Source organism: Thecamonas trahens (genome assembly GCF_000142905.1).
Source record: "Thecamonas trahens ATCC 50062 unplaced genomic scaffold supercont1.22, whole genome shotgun sequence".
Lineage (NCBI taxonomy): Eukaryota > Apusomonadida > Apusomonadidae > Thecamonas > Thecamonas trahens.
This window is the reverse complement of record NW_013657658.1, coordinates 90296-109149: the sequence shown is the minus strand read 5'-3', so window position 1 is coordinate 109149 and position 18854 is coordinate 90296. Positions and strand designations below refer to the sequence as shown.

The 18854-nt window shown below is 63.9% G+C and overlaps 8 protein-coding genes and 3 non-coding genes across 11 annotated transcripts; 5 read left to right on the top strand and 6 right to left on the bottom strand.

The window, feature by feature from the left end:
- Window positions 1–1018: 1018 nt before the first annotated feature.
- On the top strand, window positions 1019–1089 carry AMSG_20024. Its single transcript has one exon. It is a non-coding gene; the product is annotated as a tRNA-Thr (tRNA).
- Window positions 1090–1293: 204 nt separating this feature from the next.
- Window positions 1294–1364, top strand: AMSG_20023. Its single transcript has one exon. It is a non-coding gene; the product is annotated as a tRNA-Thr (tRNA).
- A 342-nt stretch (window positions 1365–1706) lies between these two features.
- Window positions 1707–1777, bottom strand: AMSG_20022. Its single transcript has one exon. It is a non-coding gene; the product is annotated as a tRNA-Thr (tRNA).
- A 305-nt stretch (window positions 1778–2082) lies between these two features.
- AMSG_11867 (uncharacterized protein) lies at window positions 2083–4137 on the top strand (the record flags this gene model as incomplete). Its single annotated transcript, XM_013902611.1, has 2 exons — window positions 2083–3446; window positions 3642–4137. The coding sequence occupies 2 exons, from the start codon at window positions 2083–2085 to the stop codon at window positions 4135–4137; spliced, it is 1860 nt and encodes a 619-aa protein (XP_013758065.1).
- Window positions 4138–5050: 913 nt separating this feature from the next.
- AMSG_05233 (uncharacterized protein) lies at window positions 5051–7557 on the top strand. The gene is made up of 2 exons (XM_013902504.1): window positions 5051–5855; window positions 5943–7557. The coding sequence occupies exons 1-2, from the start codon at window positions 5115–5117 to the stop codon at window positions 7536–7538; spliced, it is 2337 nt and encodes a 778-aa protein (XP_013757958.1). The 5' UTR covers window positions 5051–5114; the 3' UTR covers window positions 7539–7557.
- Window positions 7558–7561: 4 nt separating this feature from the next.
- On the bottom strand, window positions 7562–8271 carry AMSG_05232 (uncharacterized protein; the record flags this gene model as incomplete). The annotated part of the gene is made up of 2 exons (XM_013902503.1): window positions 7562–7581; window positions 7623–8271. The coding sequence occupies 2 exons, from the start codon at window positions 8269–8271 to the stop codon at window positions 7562–7564; spliced, it is 669 nt and encodes a 222-aa protein (XP_013757957.1).
- Window positions 8272–8371: 100 nt separating this feature from the next.
- On the bottom strand, window positions 8372–9772 carry AMSG_05231 (uncharacterized protein; the record flags this gene model as incomplete). Its single annotated transcript, XM_013902502.1, has 2 exons — window positions 8372–9625; window positions 9731–9772. The coding sequence occupies 2 exons, from the start codon at window positions 9770–9772 to the stop codon at window positions 8372–8374; spliced, it is 1296 nt and encodes a 431-aa protein (XP_013757956.1).
- Window positions 9773–10143: 371 nt separating this feature from the next.
- Window positions 10144–14742, top strand: AMSG_11866 (uncharacterized protein; the record flags this gene model as incomplete). The annotated part of the gene is made up of 3 exons (XM_013902610.1): window positions 10144–13540; window positions 13582–13826; window positions 14190–14742. Exons 1-3 carry the CDS (start codon window positions 10154–10156, stop codon window positions 14740–14742), a joined length of 4185 nt encoding a protein of 1394 aa, XP_013758064.1. The 5' UTR covers window positions 10144–10153.
- Window positions 14743–14874: 132 nt separating this feature from the next.
- Window positions 14875–15656, bottom strand: AMSG_05228 (60S ribosome subunit biogenesis protein NIP7; the record flags this gene model as incomplete). The annotated part of the gene is made up of 2 exons (XM_013902501.1): window positions 14875–15388; window positions 15601–15656. 2 exons carry the CDS (start codon window positions 15654–15656, stop codon window positions 14875–14877), a joined length of 570 nt encoding a protein of 189 aa, XP_013757955.1.
- Window positions 15657–15964: 308 nt separating this feature from the next.
- AMSG_05227 (uncharacterized protein) lies at window positions 15965–17735 on the bottom strand (the record flags this gene model as incomplete). The annotated part of the gene is made up of 2 exons (XM_013902500.1): window positions 15965–16027; window positions 16080–17735. 2 exons carry the CDS (start codon window positions 17733–17735, stop codon window positions 15965–15967), a joined length of 1719 nt encoding a protein of 572 aa, XP_013757954.1.
- Window positions 17736–17868: 133 nt separating this feature from the next.
- AMSG_05226 (uncharacterized protein) lies at window positions 17869–18842 on the bottom strand. The gene is made up of 2 exons (XM_013902499.1): window positions 18536–18842; window positions 17869–18333 (listed from the first exon to the last, which is right to left on the bottom strand). The coding sequence occupies exons 1-2, from the start codon at window positions 18795–18797 to the stop codon at window positions 18032–18034; spliced, it is 564 nt and encodes a 187-aa protein (XP_013757953.1). The 5' UTR covers window positions 18798–18842; the 3' UTR covers window positions 17869–18031.
- Window positions 18843–18854: the final 12 nt, after the last annotated feature.

Here is an 18854-nt window from a genome sequence, read left to right as displayed (position 1 = left end):
ACGCCGGATCGTCGTGGGCAGCACGTGCCGACCGGAACCACTCGGCAGTCGGCGAGGCGTAGCCCGCCGCATAGCCCGCCGCATAGCCCGAAGCGGGACGCGATCGCGCAGGTGATCCGAGCGCAGACAATCCGAGCGCAGACGATGAAACCGATGCAGATGGAGCAGACGGAGCAGGCCTGGCACGCTCGATCCACTTGGCACGAAAGTCGGCCGGCGGGAGCGCAAAGTCGTCGGCTTGAAGCTCAGGGAGATCGGTCCATCGCATCGGCCGTCCGCAGCGATGGCGGCGGATGAGGCGGACGCGGCGAGTTGCCGAGAGCTCGGCAGAGTCAGCACTGCTGCCAACCAGGTGCAACTCCACTGGCGAGAGAAGATCAAGGACGCCGCGAGGAACGAGCTCGTGCTCGAGTGTCAGTGCCAGAGCCGCGGCGGTGAGCTCGCCGGCGTAGGCGGCGTGGAGGGCGCCAAGCGTGGTCTCGAGGTATGGCTCGCGCAGCGATTGCACATATCCGCGCCACCAGGTGTACACCCCGTACACTCGGCCGGTGGATGTGTGGGCCATGGCGCGTGAAGTGGGAGAGTGACGTGGGTGGGGAGGTGACCGGATCCGTTGAGTCCGTTGGTCCGGCACACCGGCGGCGAGCCGGCTGAGCGGCGGGCGGCAGACGTGCTGCTCGGTGGGTGGTCGGCTTCATCTCGAGCACGAACAGCATAGCTGTAGTGTTGTGCAGGTAGGATCGGGCGCTTGTTGAGGCTGGTTGGCCATGGTGTGGGCTGCAAGGGCGGGATCGTCGCAGACCTGGCTGAGAAAGCTGATCAAGAGGGCTAGATAGCCAGGATGATGCTGGCAGGCGAAAGATGACCTGTACATCATGTTGCAGGAGCACAGGTAGTGCATGGGAGCACGAGGAGGCCATGTCGTCAAGCAGGTCGAGCTGAAGGTTGTGTGCAGGCTGGGAGCGATTGAATGCACGCTTCAAATACTTTGTCCCCTCTCCCGGTAATCAACAATCAAGGGCTCATGGTCTAATGGCAGAACACATGCCTAGTAAGCATGAAATCCAAGTTCGATTCTTGGTGAGCCCTGTCTTCTTTTTTTTGCTCGTCCAGGCACCCTCGTCTGTCACCCCACATTGAGCGTGTTCAAGTGTACATGCGTTGGTTGGTCATCGACGATGGTTGTAGAGTGCCTGTTGGGTAGCTTTGCATGGTACTGGGAAGATAGTAGCAACGCGCGGTTCGACTATGCTATTTTTCTTGATTCTGGACCGTTCCCGGAGTAGCGATCAAGGGCTCATGGTCTAATGGCAGAACACATGCCTAGTAAGCATGAAATCCAAGTTCGATTCTTGGTGAGCCCTTTTTTTTTTGCCTTTGTCTCCACCCTGGGCGAAACGTCACCGGTGTCAGATGCTGTCTACGTGATGCAATGGCTATCGTGCGTCCAGTGCGCAAGAAAATGCGCATCGGCGGCGCTTACTCGAGTCCGTATCCCCGCTGAGAGCGAGTTGATTTTCTCGGCGCTGCCATGGCGATCGTGATCTGAGCCACATCCGATAAACTGCTCTGTCGACACCCCAAGAACATGCCGTTACAGCTATGCCTCCCCCCACCCACGATAGCCAGCTCACATTTATGTACTTGAACGCACTCGATGTGGGGTGACAGACGAGGGTGCCTGGACGAGCAAAAAAAAAGAAGACAGGGCTCACCAAGAATCGAACTTGGATTTCATGCTTACTAGGCATGTGTTCTGCCATTAGACCATGAGCCCTTGATTGTTGATTACCGGGAGAGGGAACAAAGTATTTGAAGCGTGCATTCAATCGCACCCAGCCTGCACACAACCGATTCCAATCGAAAGCGACTGCGATGTTGCTTGATAGGGGCAGTTGCAAGGTCTCAGACAGCAGTGCTTGGTAGGTAGACCCCTTGCGCCGCTGCGCAACCTTTGCCGTGTCGCACCAGGTCACGGTTGTTGCCCACCTGTCACCGAGCCGCCTCCGGGACGGGCGCTTGGGCGCCACCGCTTGCCGTTTGCCTCACCACACCCCACTCGCCTGCCGCTGCACCTATACGATGCCCGCTCCGGCCTCCACCGTTGCTCTCGGCGTGAGCCTCATCCTCACCCTCAGCCTCGCCCTCGGCGCCGCCACGCCCGCCTGCACCTACCGCGGCCAGCTCCACGTGACTCAGATGTGCACCACGCTCCCGCTGCTCAAGATCGATACCTTTGGCGTCCCTCTCTCGCCGACCTGGCCCAATCCAAAGGTGGCTGCCTCTGTGAGCCTCGCCGGCGTGGCAGAGTCTGGCGTCGTCGACTTTCACCATCCGGGCTCGGCCTACGACGGTTCCGGGAGCATCAAGGTCCGCGGGCAGACGTCGCGGGCCAATCCCAAGAAGTCGTACACCCTCGACATCGGCAAGTCGACCGAGCTCCTGGGCATGCCCAAGTCCAAGAAGTGGGTGCTCTACGCACCGTGGGGCGACAAGTCCCTCCTGCGCAACGTGCTGTCCTACGCCGCCACCGCTGCGCAAGGGCCATGGGCGCCGCGGACCCGCCTCGTCGAGCTCTTCCTCAACACCACAAACTCGTACTCGTACGAGGGCGTTTATGTCCTCACAGAGAAGATCCGCGTGGCTGCAGATCGTGTAGACATTACCAAGCTCACGCCGGACGACAACTCGCTGCCGGCCGTCTCGGGCGGCTACATCGTGAAGAAAGACAAGCTCCATGACGGTGAGGTGGCACCCTTCACCATCCACCTCCCGTCGTCCATCGAGCTCTACCCGGCTGCGCCCAAGGGCGAGGACCTGACCCCTGCTCAGAAGAGCTACATTGCCGATTACATGACCGCTTGGGAGTCGGCATTCAACACCTCGCTTGCTGTCCGCGCGGCACGGGTCTCCACCTTTGCCAACCTCACCTCGTTTGCCGACTACTTTCTCTCCACAGAGCTCTTCCACAACCAAGACGGATTCCGGCACTCGGTTTACATGTACAAGGACCGATCGGGCCTCCTGCATGCCGGCCCACAGTGGGATCTCGACGTGACGTATGCCAACGTCTTCAACGACGGCTCCGCGGCCGGATGGCAGTACAAGGCCTGGCCAGACGTTCCCTTCTGGTGGGCTGCTCTGCTGGAGACTCACGACTTTGCCGAGCTCGTCAAGGATCGCTGGTCCGCGCTTCGGCGCGGGCCGTGGTCCGATGGTGCTCTGGACCTCCTTGCTGCTGCCGTTGCCAAGCCGCTCGGCCTTGCCCCACATGCCACCGCCAACGCCACCGAGCGCAACTTTGCCGTCTGGCCCATTCTCAACCTCTGGAAGTGGCCCGAGCTCAAGTCGCCGCTCTACTCCTTCTGGCAGCCGTACTACGATGTCGGCGTCCGCGATTGGCTCCACGCCCGGCTAGCCTGGATGGATCGCGCGGTCGCCGACCTGTAGGAGGCGACCGCCGGTCGAGGTACAGCCATTCTACCAATGGAGTTGTTGTTTGACCACAGGTTGTAGTCTCCGCCGACTTCCTTCACAGCAGCAAGTAATGAATGCTCATGTCACCGACGGCCGCGCGACGGCGTCACTCGCCGTCACCGGCGGCCGAGCGGCGGTTGCGTTGGCCTGAGGCGGCAGCACAGTTTTCTTTGGATTTCGGTCACCAGTTACTTTCTCATGCTGCGGCTGTTTACCTCTACTGCCAGCGCGGGCCTTGGGCTTCGCATGGCCACTGCCGTGGGTGCTATGGCGCCTGCCCGCCTTGCCCACGTTCTGTACTCCAAGGACCATGAGTGGATCCGCGTCGAGGACGAGACAGCCACCGTCGGTATCACCGACTTTGCCCAGGACGCACTCGGCGAGATCGTGTACGTCGAGCTGCCCGACGTGGGCGACGAGTTTGACGAGGGCGAGACCTTTGCTGTCGTTGACTCGACCAAGGCCGCCTCGGACGTCTATGCGCCCATCACAGGCTCGGTCGTCTCCGTCAACGAGACCCTCGAGGAGGACCCGGGCCTCGTCAACTCGGCTGCCGAGTCGGACGGCTGGATGGTTCAGCTTGCCATCGCCAAGCCCGACGAGCTGGAGAGCCTCATGGACGCCGACGCCTACGCCGCCTTCTGCGCAGAGTCCAAGTAAGGTGTGCACAACACCGTCGTCCTCCTCTCTCCCTCCCTCCCTTGACCCTGTACAACCCAGCCTGCCGTCGTCGCCGGTCGCCAGCACTGCGTCAGCCCCCCCCCCCCCCCTCCGCCCCTCGTGACCGCGCTGGCCACTCTCCGTCTAAACTCCACACACGGCAGAACGTCGTCTCCGGGCACCATCTGATCATGCCGTACACATCACAGGCGTGGTTGTCCATCTCGGCTTGAATCCTCGTCATCTCTGCCAGAACCCTGCCGCTCATCGCAAGGCACTGAACAGCCGGGCGAGGTGGCGTGCTGCTGGCCATCAGTCCAGTAGTGCCGCCGTGGCCCATGTCCTGCCGTCAATCGTCGATCATCGCAGGCTCTGTCTCCATGCCCCAACCGGCCAGCCTAGTCTATGCAGAGTGTGACGTCCGCTCTCTCGCAAAGAGTTATCATTTAGCGGTACGGTCGTTCGGACGCTTTGTCGCGCGCGTCTCAAAGTGAACAACTCGATGGTGCTTGACGCCGTCAGCTCCGCGCCGTCGCGCAAGCGGGAGCGTCCCTCTGCAGCGGCCGCTCGTCATCACCACTCTACCCAGCAAGCCGCTCTGCGATGTGATTGCCTCGCCTGCCGGAAGCTTCATGGTAAGCGATGCCGGCCGCGGACCTTGTGCGCCGCGTGCGGCGTCCATCTCTGCATCGCCGACTGTTTTCTGTTGTGGCAGCCATTAACACATTGTACTACTCTTCTACCGCGATTGATGGACGATGCGACGTGTATGGAGCGTCGCGGGACGGCGATGGACGAATTTGCTCATTCCGTACCGAAAAATGGTTAAGGCGACTTGCGAGTGGTCCGGGCAGCCACCGGGGTTGCCGGGCCACACACACAGGCACTGTTCTGGGGCCACGGGGAGGGGGGAGGGGGTGGTGGTGGTGGAAGCCACCTCTCTTTGTGATTGCGCAGAGGTCGCCGTAGTGGTGGACATGGGGTCGATGTCGGTTCAGGGAGAGGTTGTGGGCTACACGTTGGAGGGCATGGCTACAGAGGGTGTTCTGAATCTGGTGGCGCTGGGACGGTGCCAGCCTCTGATGGTGGGCGAGGAGGGAGTGACGGTACATCTGTCGTGGGCGCCTCTGCCAGCTCAGCCGCACCTGCTATTTATGCCTGACTACAAGATCAAGAACGACAAGGGTAGTCACGGGCTCACTCGCTCGTGCGTCGTCAAGATGAGGCGATCAGCAGCCTCTCCGCTTCTGTTTGGCCACCTCGACAACCTCTCAGCGCTGGTCATCTACGCCTTTGGCGATGCCCTCTACGCCGCAGTGACGAGCGCAGATGCGTTTGACGCCCCGCATCTGGCTCCGGGCCTCGGCCTTGGGCACATAATTTCGCCGGTGCGGCATGCGGTGCGGAAGCGGCGGCTGTTGGCGGCTGGGACCGATTCGGCGCCTGTCATTGCCGGACGCCCGGCTAAGCGAAACAGGGCTCTGGCAGTGCGAAGTGGTCCGATCGCCTTTGTGGAGGCCACGCCGCCGCCAGAGGCCGGCAGCGATGAGGAGTCTGAGGAAAAGGGTGAGTATTCGGCGTCGGGGTCAGCGTCGGGGTCGGCTTTGTCGTCGTCGTCGCGCCCGTCATCGGCGCTTTCGTCGTCGCTCTCGGGCGAGGCCGAGGCCGCCAGTGTGTCGGACTCGAGCGACGACGGGCATGGCCAGTCTATTGCCGAGGTTGCAACCGGAGGGGGAGGAGGACAGCGCCGTTCATTGCCCACAGGGCGGCGGGCGGGGTTGTCGTTGTCATCCACGTCGCGAAAGATTGCCATCACCAACAAGAAGTTTGTGCCAAAGCGGACATTGTCAGGCAGTTTGCTCGTAGAGATGGCGTTCCCGTCGCCGTTACTGGCTGTTGAGGAGAGTAACGAGAGTGGAGACGAGTCCGAGTACGAGCCGCAAAGCATGTCGGAGGAGGCCGCGGCCGAGGGTATGGTCAAGGACGAGGCCACGGCTGCTGGGGTGGACGAGGGCGAGGACAAAGACGATGCCGAGGACGATGCTGAGGCCGAGGACGAAGATGAGGCCGAGACCGGGCACGCGGTTGTTCCCGAGGTGACTGAGAATGTGCGCAGGCACCGCCTTCCGCGGCCGCTGATGTACATGCTGGCGGCTGGCGTGCGACAGAAGGGGCCGGATGCGTGGCTCGGCAAGACCAAGCTGGTCAAGCTGCACTCCTGGGCGCAGAAGGTGTCGCAATTGCTGGACTTGCTCGGTATCCAGGCGATGGGCAAGACGACGGTGAGCGTGGAAGCCATCAAGTTGGCGGTCAGTGAGCTGAGCAGAGCAAAGCTGGACAAGTATCCCCAACACACGACCGAGGTGAATGCGAGCGCGGTGCAGGTGGCGCTGGTGGAATGGTTGACGCTCTCGTCAGCCGACTGCGAGGCGGATGTGCTCCTTTCGGTGCTGAAGCGGCTGGGCGCGGGGGGTCTGTTCTACTGCCGGCCGCTGGTCGTCAACAAGTTACGCACAATCCAGAGCTCGGTGACAGGCAAAGCGAGAGCGATCGAGAACTGGTCCTTGTCTGCGCTCGGCTTTGCGCCAGCCAAGGGAGTTGGGCGTATGGATGAAGGCGGGCAGCAGGACGTGATTGTGCTCGACGATGATGAGCCGTTGGGCGGGTCGTCGTCGAGTGTGGTGGCTGCGCCGGAAGGGGATGGAAGCAGCGACGACTTTATGTCCGATGAGGCCGGGTCCGACTCGGGCAGGAGCGGCAATGAGTCGTCAGTGAGTGAGAGTGCGCCAGCCGCCGTGGCCAGTGTGGGTGCTACGAGCAAGACAGGCAAGCAGGATGCGCTGGAGAGGTTGCACACAAGCGGCCGCGGTCTCCCGCAGTGGATCCGGTTTGTGATCACGTTGTTGGTCAAGTTTCGGAAGCGCGAGGCGACCATGGCACACTTTGAGAGCAACATTGCAGATGTGATGACAGGCCTACTCAAGGTGGCCAGCATCGGCGCCGTGCTCGGCTTTCCGGGCTGCGACGTGGAGCAGCTCAACAAGAGCGAGGTGTTGAGCGTGGCCCAGGCAGCATACGATGTCTTTCCGCGGCGGAGCTGCCCCCGGAATCCGTACAGTCCACTCCAACAGGCACTCTTTCGCTGGTTCCAGCTTCATGACGAGGCGCCTGCGTTCACCAAGGCTGCCAAGAAGGAGGCGAGCGACGAATACACTGGCGAAAGGGTGGTCACCGACGCCTATCGCCAGCTCGGCCACATCGACGTTGGTCTGACACTCATGCCGCCTAAGGAGAGCGTGGACCCGCTGGAGTTCAGGGCGCGGCACAAGGTCAAGAACTATGACGTCTTGTTTGCGCCATTTGCGACGACGTGGCTGTGGATGGGGGACGGCAAGGAGTAAATAAATGCGTCCACCGCTACACGTCAAAGATCCGGACATAGCCCTCGACAGGTCCTCGACACATCGGGCACGCGTCAAGCGCACCCGGCGCTCCGCACCCGCGGCAGAGGCACCGATGGCCGCAAGGAACAACAGCAAGCTCGCGGGAGGCATCCATACAGATGACGCACTCGTTGTCGTCATCACTGCCAGCGCCACACTCGCCAGCGGCACTTGGCGTGGATGCATCGGCAAGGGAGGCGAGCTGGGCAAGGACTGCTTCGGTCTCGACCTCACCCGAGCCAGCTGCGGCGAGAGCAGCAATGACGAGGTCAACTACGTCTGGCGAATGCCCACGTGCAAGACCAGCAGTACGGGCAGCAGAGAGCGACGGATGGGGGGGAGCAGCCGAGGACTGACTCTCCGTCCGGATCGACGACGACATTTGCCCGGCGGCGGTGGCGGCAGGGGGGGCCATACTCCAAACAGCACCGCCAGACTTTGCATTCTCGATGCGCATGATGCAGGCCGGATGGGTGGCGCAGTCGCAGACGATGCGCGAGGCGTGGACGGGGCCGAGCTGGTGATCGGGGTGGCAGGCGGTGGCACAGACGGCACAGACACGGAACCAGCGAGTCGAGGCCGAGGCGGCGCAGGTGAGGCAGTCGCGCCACTCTTGGCGAGCCTTGACCCGTCCGCCGTTCGAGTCGTCGTATGTGCAATAGACAGGGCGCCCATGGCGTCTGGCGGCCATGGAGGGAGGGGGTGGGGAAGGCGCGACAGGTGGCGAGCTCGTGGCCAATCTCCCCGCTGACTGAGGCCGCAACATGGCCTTGGCCACATTTGGTCCCTGTTTACGGCCCCAACTGCGATCGCAACGCCTTCAACTGCCGCGTCACCGCACGCAGTCCTGCGTCCTTCTTTGCCAGCCTCTCGGCGTTTGTCGCCAGTTCACGCCGAAGTCGCTGGACCTCTGCCACTGCCTCGTCGCGCTGCCGGATCGCAATCTCCTGCTCGCGCGACATCCCGTGCGAGCCTCTGCCGCCACCGGTTTCCTGCCGCAGATCCGTCATCGACAGCGTTGACGCCCGGGACAGCCCGCCTCTCCCACGGCATATTCCGCACACATTCGCCTGCGACGCCGCTTCGAGCTCCCGCATCGAGATGGTGAGCGTAGAGAGCCGATCCTTCATGGCGTCCAGTCCGCCCTTGAGCTCCTCTGCCCGCTCCTCCGCCACAAACCGCCGCTTGACCTCTGCTGCAAGCTCAGCCTCCATCGCCGCATCCGCTGCCACGCCTCTGACGGGGCTGCGCTTCCGCGATTCTGCCAGCTCGCGCCGCGCCGCCGCCAGCTCGCGCCGCAGAGTTGCTTCTGTCGCAGACGCTCCGCCATGCGAGCGCACCTGCGACTTGAGTGCTGTTGCCTGGTTGCGAAGCTCGACCATGGTGGCCATCGCAGTTTCGAGCTCGGCTTCGGCCGCCTCTACGCTCTCGCGGAGCATCTTGTTCTCTTGCTTGAGCTTCTCATTCTCCGACTGCAGCGCCATCGCCGTCGGCGACTGCGTCCGACCCGCGCGCTCACCTTGTCTTGGCCGCGGCACGCCGGGCGAGGATTCGTACCGTCGCGCAATGGGCGAGCTCTCGCGCTGCCGCGCAATGGGCGAGACCCACGCCGCCACAGACTCGAGCCCTGAGTCCCGAAAGTCCGATCCGCTGGCCGGCGACGAGCCCGCCGTGGCCCTTCGCCGTACAGACATGCGCGACCGAAGCGTCGCCGCGTGCTCAATGTCAGCCGATGCAGCGCTCGATGCGTCTACAATCGATGGCCGCCGCCCCCTTCTCCGTGCCGTCCGCCGCCGGCGCGCATCGCGGGAGGCCTTGTCGTTTTCGGACTCGTAGCCGTATGACGATCCGTGGGGGGAGCCGTGCGGCGATCGGACGCGCCGGAGCGACGGCGATGGCCGCGAGCTGCGCAATACCCGCGCTACCCGTGTCTGCTGCGCCCTTGCTCGCGACAGCGCCGAGCTCAGCGTCGTCGCCGACTCGGCTGCCAGATTGGACAAGGTCGCGTCGTACGAGAGCGACGACCGCCCGGGCCCCACAATACGCTTGACCGCCGCAGCCAGTGAAGACGGTGCCCGGTGGCGTTCCTTCCGTCCTTCCTTCCTCTGCCTCTGTCTCTCCCGTCCATCCCGCGCCGTGATGCCCATAACCGCCGCCTCGCGCGCAATCGACTTTGCCAGCGCCGACGGCATGTCCAGTTGGCGCCAACGGGGAGGTGGAGTGGGGAGAGGGGGATGGGGATGGGGTGTGTGACCAGAACCAGTGATCCAGGCGGCGGGAACTAGGCGGCGGTTGTTTTGTGGTGTGTGGTGTGTGGTGGTGTGGTGGTGTGGTGGTGTGTGTGCGTGTGTGTGCGTGTGTGTGACTGTCTCACTGTTTGCGGTGGTGATGAAGTGGCACAGGAGCTAGCTGGCTGGGCTGGCTCTTGGGCTTCAACTGTTTCCCGGCAGATGCTGTCTGCCACAAAAAAATCCCCTCCGCCACCCCCCCCCCCACCCCCCCCTCCGCTCCGTCGGTGTGATGTGCCAACTGGCTTTGTGCGAGTATCTCTCTCTTCTAGCTCAAACATAGCCATGGCGGACAAAGCCGGGCCTTCGACGAGCAACCAAGTGGGCGAGCAGGGTTGTGAGCAAGGGCACGAACGTCTGCCGCCGGGTGTGCTTGCCCTTGCGCCGCAGGGCGAGGCCATGCCTTCGCCGCTCGATGTCACGTTTCCGCTGGCGGTCCGCTCGAAGCACGAGCCGTCCACCTGCTCTACTTTGGAAGGATCTGTTTTCTCTGCTCGCGGCAACGACGGCGCTCGCGGCAACGATGGTGGCGACGGCAATTCTGGGAGCCCAGGAAGTGATGGCGGGTACCCTGCGGGGGTCGGCGGAAATGGAAGGCCAGGCGGCAATGGCGGAGACGCCGGCGATGCTGGCCACGGCGGCGACGGCGGACGTCTCGAGGTGCGCGTCTCTGGCGAGCCGGGTGCCTTGGTGCTAGCTGGCGTGGCAGATGCCCCGATCTCGCTCCCTCCTGGAGCTATTGCCGTGCTCGATGCTCGCGGCGGCGACGGCGGCGACGGCGGTGCTGGCGGCGACGGCGGTGATGGCGGCGCCGGTGGCACTGGTGGCGCCGGCGAGCCTGGCCGCGCCGGGCAGGCGGCCACGGAGTACGGCAAGAGAGGTAGTGATGGCACAAGCGGCAAGGACGGTGGATGGGGCGGCAATGGGGCGGGTGGCGGCGACGGCGGCAATGGCGGCGCGGGCGGCAACGGCGGCAACGGCGGCTCCATCGTGGTCACTGTGGCAGAGAGCGATATGCATCTTCTGGCTTTGCTCGACACCCGGGTCGACGGCGGCGCCGGCGGAGACGCCGGGCGGGCCGGCCGAGCAGGCGCAGGTGGAGCGGCGGGCGCAGGTGGAGCCGGCGGAGCTGGCGGAGCTGGCGGCGCTGCCGTCCCCAACCCAAACACTAGCTCGCGGCCGTGCCCGATTGGATGCGCTGGCAACACCGGCGCTGTCTGTCCGTACTGCCACACCACGTTCTGCAAGTCGTGCGGCGCGTATCCGGGCGGCAAGATGTCGGCCGGTAACCGGTGTGGCCAGTGCTCGCGCGGGGTCTTTGACGGACCGGGCTCGGACGGCCGAGACGGCTCCAACGGGAGCACCGGACCAAGTGGACGCTCGGGGAACTCGGGCTCGAGCGGCCGCGCCGGCTCGCCGGCCGGCACTCGCGGCCGTGATGGCGAGCAGCGATTCCGCGTCGTCGCCGACGACGATCCAACCCGCGTGGTCTCCGAGTCGCTTGCCTCGTACGCGCTTGTCATCGACGAGATGACCATCGCCCCGCTCGCACCGTCTGGCCTGTTTGAGCCAGGCTCGGCCGTGGCCATCTCCGGCATTACCGTTGAAAACGTGGGCGGCCTGCCGTCGCCGGCCCAGCATGTCTCCGTCGCTCCGTTCCTCCCCGATGAGTCTCCCCTGGCGGTCGCCAGCGGCTCGCATTCGTCGCTTCCGGTCGGCCGGCTAGCCATTGGTGGACGGGCTGTGCTCGAGGGCTCGATCACGATTGTGCTACCGGCCAACAGCCAGGAGCTGAGCGCGCTGCCGCCTCTCCGCCACCTGGTCCTTGGCATCCGTGTCCTTGTCGCTGGTGTGCCGACCGGTGCCTGTGTCCGCACCATCCCGCTCTTCTTCCCGGTTGTTCTAGCCGAGATCCGCGGCCCACCAGGCGTCCGGCCGGGCGAGCAAGTCGTAGTCACCGCAGATGTAGCGGTGCTGGGCCAGCGCAGCGTGGCTCTTGGCCAGGACTACGAGCTCCAGCTCCGCGCCCCGGACGGGTGGCTCACCACCGAGTGGGCGCCTGTTGAGGGGAGCTCGAGCTTCACCGCGTCGATGGCCGTCCCGTCCGACTCGGAGCTTTTCTCCGAAGGTCATTGGGCCATCTCGCTCTGCTACGCAGGGAGCGCGGTGCAGAAGGTTGAGCTCTACACCCGTGTGGCGCCGGTCTACAGCGTTGATGAATCGCCGAAGGACGCGCTGTTTGTGACAGCGCCGGGCGTGACCAAAGAGAGCATTCGCCTCTGGGCCTCCATCTTTGGTCTCCTCGGTATTTCATACGACTTTTGGGACATTGCAAGCGAGGGCGGATCGCTCGAGCTTGGCGCCGACGACGAGCCTGCCGCCTGGATCGGGCGCTACCCAAAGGGCTGCGTCGTTTTTCCTCTGGCGAGGGTGGACGATCTCAAGTACGTGACCCCAGCGGTCATTCAGAGCCATTGCGATCCCGAGATGGCGAGCCGGCTTGAGGCCGAGGCCCAGGCCGCCACCGCCGGTGACGACCGCGAGGACATTGCTGCTCGCCACAAGGCAGTCCACGAGCGGTTCCCGGTTGCGCTTCACCCCGAGCAGATGACGCCCGACAACGCAACCAAGCGTTGTCAGGTGTGCAAATCCAAGGAGCTTGGCATGTTCCGCCGCCATCACTGCCGGATGTGCGGCAAGCTGGTGTGCGGCTCGTGCTCGCCGCACAAGGTCATGATGAATCACCCCGGCACCACCAAGGTGAGCAAGACCCGTGTCTGCGATCCGTGCTTCCAGTCCATGCACTCTCGTCGCAAGGTCGGTGAGGCAAACTCGGGCATGTTGCTCGTCGGCGCTCCCTCGGCAAACCTCTCTGACGTTCTCTTCTCTGACGCCGAAGTCATCACCCTCAAGGGCCAGGCCTTTGCCAACCACCACCTGCCGGGAGCAGAGCCGAACGCGTACAACATCTTCCGCCGTGCCCACGACCTAGCCGCCGAGCACCAGCGCGACGATCAGTTCCATCGCGTTCGCGTCGCCGAAGTGCGAGAGGACATCCGCAAGCTCAAGTCCCGCAAGTGGATGTACGGCGAGCTGGACATCGAGATCTGCCGCTTTGCCACGAACATCCGACTCGTCAACATCACTGCGCTGCTGGGAGATGTGGACCCGGACGCGCTTCCAGGGGCGGCCGACGCCGAGGGCGCCGATGGTGAGGCCCCGGCCCCAGCCCCGGTCCCAGCAACTGCTTCAGAAAGCGCTCCGGATATCACCGTCGGCGCCGACGGCGCGACCATTCTCCGGCACCCGTCACGGACCTTGCAGGGCGTAGCAGGCATTTTGGCCACCATCTCGTTCAATCGCAAGCTCCAGATGCTGAAAGATGCCTGCTGCGGCAACGGCGCCACACCACTCCTTCAGATCTCGATGGTGGGCAAGAAGGGCGAGCTCATTTCTGCGAGCTTTGTGAACCTGATCGCGGCTGCGGTGTACTACGATCTCAAGAACGAGTACAGGTCGTGCATCTTCAACGTGCCGCGGCTCTCCCATCTTGTGGCCGAGGCCAAGGCCGACAAAGCCCGATACTCGGCGCCGGAGCTCGGCATCCCGGTCTATGTCATTCTTCTCCGGCTCCGCAAGTCATCGCGCGAGCTGGGGAAGCGCCACAAGTCGGTCCGTCTCCGGCAGAAACAGCTCATCGAAGAGTATGAGAGCCTGCTCGACCTTCCAACAACAAGCCGTTTGTCAAGCAGTGCAAGGCGCTGGTCTCTGGCCCGACTGCGCTCAAGATGCGGGTCCTCCTCGGCGATGCAGCGCACCACCCAGCGGCGGCGCCATCCGAGGCCGAGGCCGAGGCTGTCTTTGCTGCCAAGATGGAGATCCTCAAGAAGAACAAGAGCGACATGAAGGTCAAGCTGCTCTCCTCCAAGTTTGGGCGCAAGTTCCTCTCGCGCTTCATGTAGTAGTAACCGCTACTGGTTGAGCCGCAGCTGCATTGAACGCTGGAGACCTGAGCATGGGCTTAGAAGATCAAGAAAGCGGCCCAGACACACTGGCTGCGCGAGAGCCATGATCACGGCGGCCAGCCGACTGCAGCTAGGGCGCAGCGGTCGTCCGAGTGATCCTGCCGGTCCCCCTCCCCCCCTCCCCCCCCCCCCCTCGGCCCAGCCCCCCAGCCCCATTCTCCACCCGACTTCCACCGTGGGTCAATGAAAGACAAGGTTGTTGTACGCAACGACGTCGGGTCGGTGGTGGCTGGCTGGCTGGTAGCCGCGGCGGGCGGTGCGGCAGGGTCCTCGGCAGGGCGAGATGGGGCAGCCAGGCGAGGCGATGCGGAGGACCCGGCCGAGGCACGGATGCGGATGCTGTTTGACAAGCCGCGCCCTGCCGGCCTGGGCGTGGGAGCCAAGGCCAAGCCGAATGCTTTCCACAAGGAGGAGGTGACAGTGGAGGATGCTCAGTCGCGCGCCAAGGCCCGCCGCCTCGACAACCTGCTCAAGCAGCGCCACACCAAGGCCACGCGCGGCTCAAAGGCCTTTGAGGTCTTCCACGACAAGGATCCCGGCTTTGGTGAGGGCGCACGCGGCGGGCTCGAGCCCAATGCTGCCGAGGGTACAGACGCTGAGCCTGCCTCTGATGAAAGCGACGACGATAGCGACGATGATGGTTTGCGCAAGGGCGGCTCGTCGTCGGCAAAGGCTAGGCCGGGCCGGGCCAAGCCTGCCCGGTCCCGCTCGCGATCCTCGTTACGAGACGTTGTCGGCGAGCTGGCCCGCGCCGAGCAGGCCAAGAAGACCAAGCAGGCCGCCGCTGCGCGTAAGCGCGCCCGCCGCAAGGCTCGCGAGGCCAAGCGCCGTGCAGAGGCCAAGAGCTAGCAAGCCAAGTCGCCGCTCGCTTCCAGTACTTGTTGTTTACGCTGACGGCGGACGCTGCTCGCGGCGGCTTACAAGAGCTCGAGAGCAGGATAAAGGCAGAGGAAGGTGACGCAGCCCCGGGCCGGCAGGCCTCTACTCCATGTCCATGGCGGTTGACGCCGACGAGAGCCCGTCCTCGTCGCGGAGGTACTCGCCGACATCGGACTGGTTGAAGCACACGATGGCGGTACCGTCGACCCGCCTGCAGTCTGATGTCGAGTACGCGGTCGTGCCAAACCCGAGCGGCACGTCCTGCATGTTGTACACCACCACGCCCTGGTTCTTGGGCGTTCCGTCGGTGATCCGGCCGAGCCCGGCCTTGAGCACGTGGTTGCCGTAGAGGAACGAGAGCTCCGACGACGGCTTGACCCACACCTTGAACTGTGCATACTGTGCGAGGTAGTCAAGGCATGTGATCTCCAGAAGGAACCGGCCCGACGCCGTAAACTTACCCAGCGCCGTGCCCATGGCCACCAGTCGCTTCCGCGCCACATGCATGGCCTTCTTCATCAGATCCTCAGCCAGGTAGTACACACGCTTCTTGTGCAGCCGGAACACATACTCCTCATCGTTACGCTCCACAAGCAGCTTGATGTTCGATCCGATGCTGTGTATCCCCCCCCCCCATTCCTGCCGTAAGTCGCCCCCCTCTCCCCCCCCCCCCCCCCCCCCCTTGTCCACCACTGCCATCCATCATGGATGGGCACGCCAAGACCAAGCGTCCCCCCCCAGCCGCCCTCGCACCACCCCTGCACCGTCCCTCCTTCCTCTGCTTGCACCCTTGTGCACCTCTACTCATTCCCCACCTTGTGTGCGTACTAGTGGGAAAGCTTCTCCAGCACGTTCTTCATCTCCTCCTCGGTAAGCGGGCGCATCCTGTCCAATGAGCTGGCAGAGTGCGATGGTCGTCGGCGTCTGGAGTCCGCTCACCCTCAGCCGGCCAGCCGCTCAGTCGGGCCAGGGCCATCCGCTCAGTCGGACCCAGTCAGCCAGCCGGCCAGCCGCTCAGTTGGCTTGTCTCATGATAACGCCTCGATCAAACAGCCGATCAGTAACTCATCCCTACTCCTTCATGACATGGTTCGTGGACACTTCCAATCTCATCTCTTTGACATTCCCTGTGCGCTGGGCAGGCCGCCGCTCGTCGGCCAAAACCCGGCTGCGCCGTACGCAACCATCGCCGCTACTGAGACTGCTCCAGCAAGTGCGAGCATCCGTCGAGGCAGAAGAGCCGGATCGGTGGGAGCTGCAAAACCGGCTCCGCAGAAAGTCGCCTCAATAGCCGTCATGGCGAGTACCGCCAGAAAGAGGCCAAACTCGTGCGGTGAGACGGCGGCGAGAAGTCGGACTGCGCCGGCGGCGGCGGCCCACGCCAGCCACATCCGCCGGTGTACCGACTCACCGTCGCCTGCAGCACTCAGCGCAGCCGCTCCGCCAATGAGTGCATGGAGTACAAGCGTAAGCTCAAGAGCTGTAGGCGCGCCGGGCGCCCAGCTGCCGTCGATCACTGCTCCGCCGCCGCGCGGTCGCAGGAGATCCACCTCGAACAGCTCGGGCTGAAACTCGTGCTCGCCACTCGCAAACATCGGCGAGACATGCATGCCATCGGTCCACTCTGCTTGCTCCCACGCACGCTGACCAGTCTCGGCCGACAACAGCTCGGTAAGGCGCTCGAGCTGATGGACTACCTCGTCAGCGCGGGCCGTGCCAAACGTCACCTCGCGCTCGGGCTCGCTCCCGAGCACCAACGTCACCGTCCGACTTGTGTGCCGCCACCCGACAATCGCCTCGAGCGCCACAATGTCAATGATGGCCGACTGTGTGGGCCTGCCGCGCTCGCCGGCTTTCCACTCTGCTATGTCGAGTGTCGCCAGCGGTGGCGGCGACGTTCCGTACATGCCGTCGAGGACCACTAAGCCGTGCTCGCGCCCGATGGAGAGCGTCACACCGTTCTCGCCGCACTCGATCCTTGTTGCGCCAAACAGCGGAAGAGCAGCTGCAGCTTGGACATACGCCTCGGCCAACGCTCTTCCTTCCTCTTGCCGCAGCTCGGCGTGCCTTGCCAGGATCCGCGCATGGAGTTCATCGCTGCGCACCGCCTCCACGACTTGCGCAGGGAGGTACTCGTCGAGCGGGCTCGGTAGTGCTGTCAACTCGCGCGGTGCGTAAACTGCGAGATGCAACGCGGTGAGCTCCACAGCTTTGGCGGTGTCAACAAGGTAGCGCCCGGCCCGCACATCGTCGGCGATCTCCAAACTCACCACCGGAAGGACGCACGCCGACAGGTCCAGATGTGAGGCGTAGAGTCGCCGGCGAAACTTGAGCTGGATGAGCGCATCATCTGACTCGGAAACTTCCGGCGACCAGACCTGGCAGTGGAGCGGGAGCGTTAGATCGAGCCACTTGTGCGGTCCGAGACCGACCATGGTCAGGCCAAACTCCTCCGGGTTCGCAAGTGCGATCCGGCTCGCAAACGCTGCGAGCAACTCGCCGACCGGTGCGCACACATCATACCGCAGCACCTTGGAGAAGGATGTGACCAGGATTCGCACCCGCCGCGTTCGCCGCCTCAGGGAGAGCCGCGGCTCGTGCCCGAGCCGTGCTGAGCCGAGCCTGGCCTCGCCGGCCAACCACCGTGGCGCGGATCGTGAGCCAAGCAGCCGCGGCTTCTGCATGCTCATCTCCTCCGCAGAGAGCTCCGCTGTTTCTGCTTCCCGCTCTGCCGCGCCCGGAATCAGCAGGGCCACTCGTTGTGGATCGATGTCCAGCTCGGCCACGGCGTCGAGCGTAGCCAGCACTTCGTTGGCGGTGGCCGAGGCGGGGAACATGGCTCTGTGGGTGTCACTTCCGCGTGGGCCGAGCGTCAACGTCACCGCCATCATCTCCCCGCTATTGTCTTCCTCCTCATTCGTGTTCATGGCCGGTGCCGTCGCCGATGTCGCAGCCGCAGCCATGTCGCAGCTGTCTCCCCGTTTGGGCGGTGCGACAAGTGGCTGCCTCTGCCTCTGACTGCCTGTTCCGGCACCGCTCGCCACATTTCTGCAGCGGTGCGCCGCGCCGCAGTGCTTGGAGGTCTCAACAGGAAGGTGAACGAGTGGGAGAGCTTTATCCTTGACGTCAGGGCGCTCGTCTCTTGCTGTGATCACTGGCCCGGGTCTTGATAGCGCCACGATGGCAGAGCCAGCAGTGGAAGCGTGGCCATCGGGCTTGCGCCTCAGCCTTGGGGTGCTGCACAGACACGGATTGATGCTTAGGCGGCCTCGTCGTCTTCAGCTGCAGCAGATGTGTCGTCTGCGTTGGAGTCGCCGTCGGCAGTGACGGGCTCTGACGGCTGCGGAGCGAGAGCGGGCTTGTGGTACTTTGCGCGGATGCGCTCAGCCTCAGCCTCGATCTCTGCGTCAAAGGCATCTTTCTTGGAGGCAATATCCTCGGCAAAGGCCCTCCGGATGGCCTCCTCCTTGGGCACAAGTTGTGCTAGAGCCTCGGCCCGTGCGGCCTCCCGCGAGGCCTCGAGAGTCACCTGATCGTTGACCATTGCGATGGTGTGGTTCACTGCAGCCGCCGGTCACCACCCGAGAGAAGCCGTCCACCCGCGAGAAGCCGTCCACCCACCCGTGCCCGTCCACCACACCATCAGCAGCCACACATGTGATGTGAGTCCCTTCCTCCTCTCCCTCCCCCCCTCCCCCCCTCCCCTCCCCCTCCCCCTCCCCCTCCCCCTCCCCCTCCCCCACCTCCCAAGGGAGCAGCGTACACGACGAGAGAATGGCGTCAAAGTGTGAGGAGGCCATGGCCATGCATGTGGGGGCCAGCTGTGAGTGGACAGCGGCGACCTTGCCCGTGGCGTCCTGCAGAGCCGTCAGGTCACGTTCACCGCGCTTGGTCTCCACTTCACGGACGGTAGTCTTGATGCTCGCCTCCACAGCCGCACTCTGGTCCACAAGCAGCCCATACAAAGATGCCACATCATCCACAATGTTCTGCATCTTGTTCGGGTTGCTGCTCCGCTTGTGCATCCTCTCGAACACACACACACACACAAGCTCCTGCCGTGGGTCAAGTGCCTCCCCCCT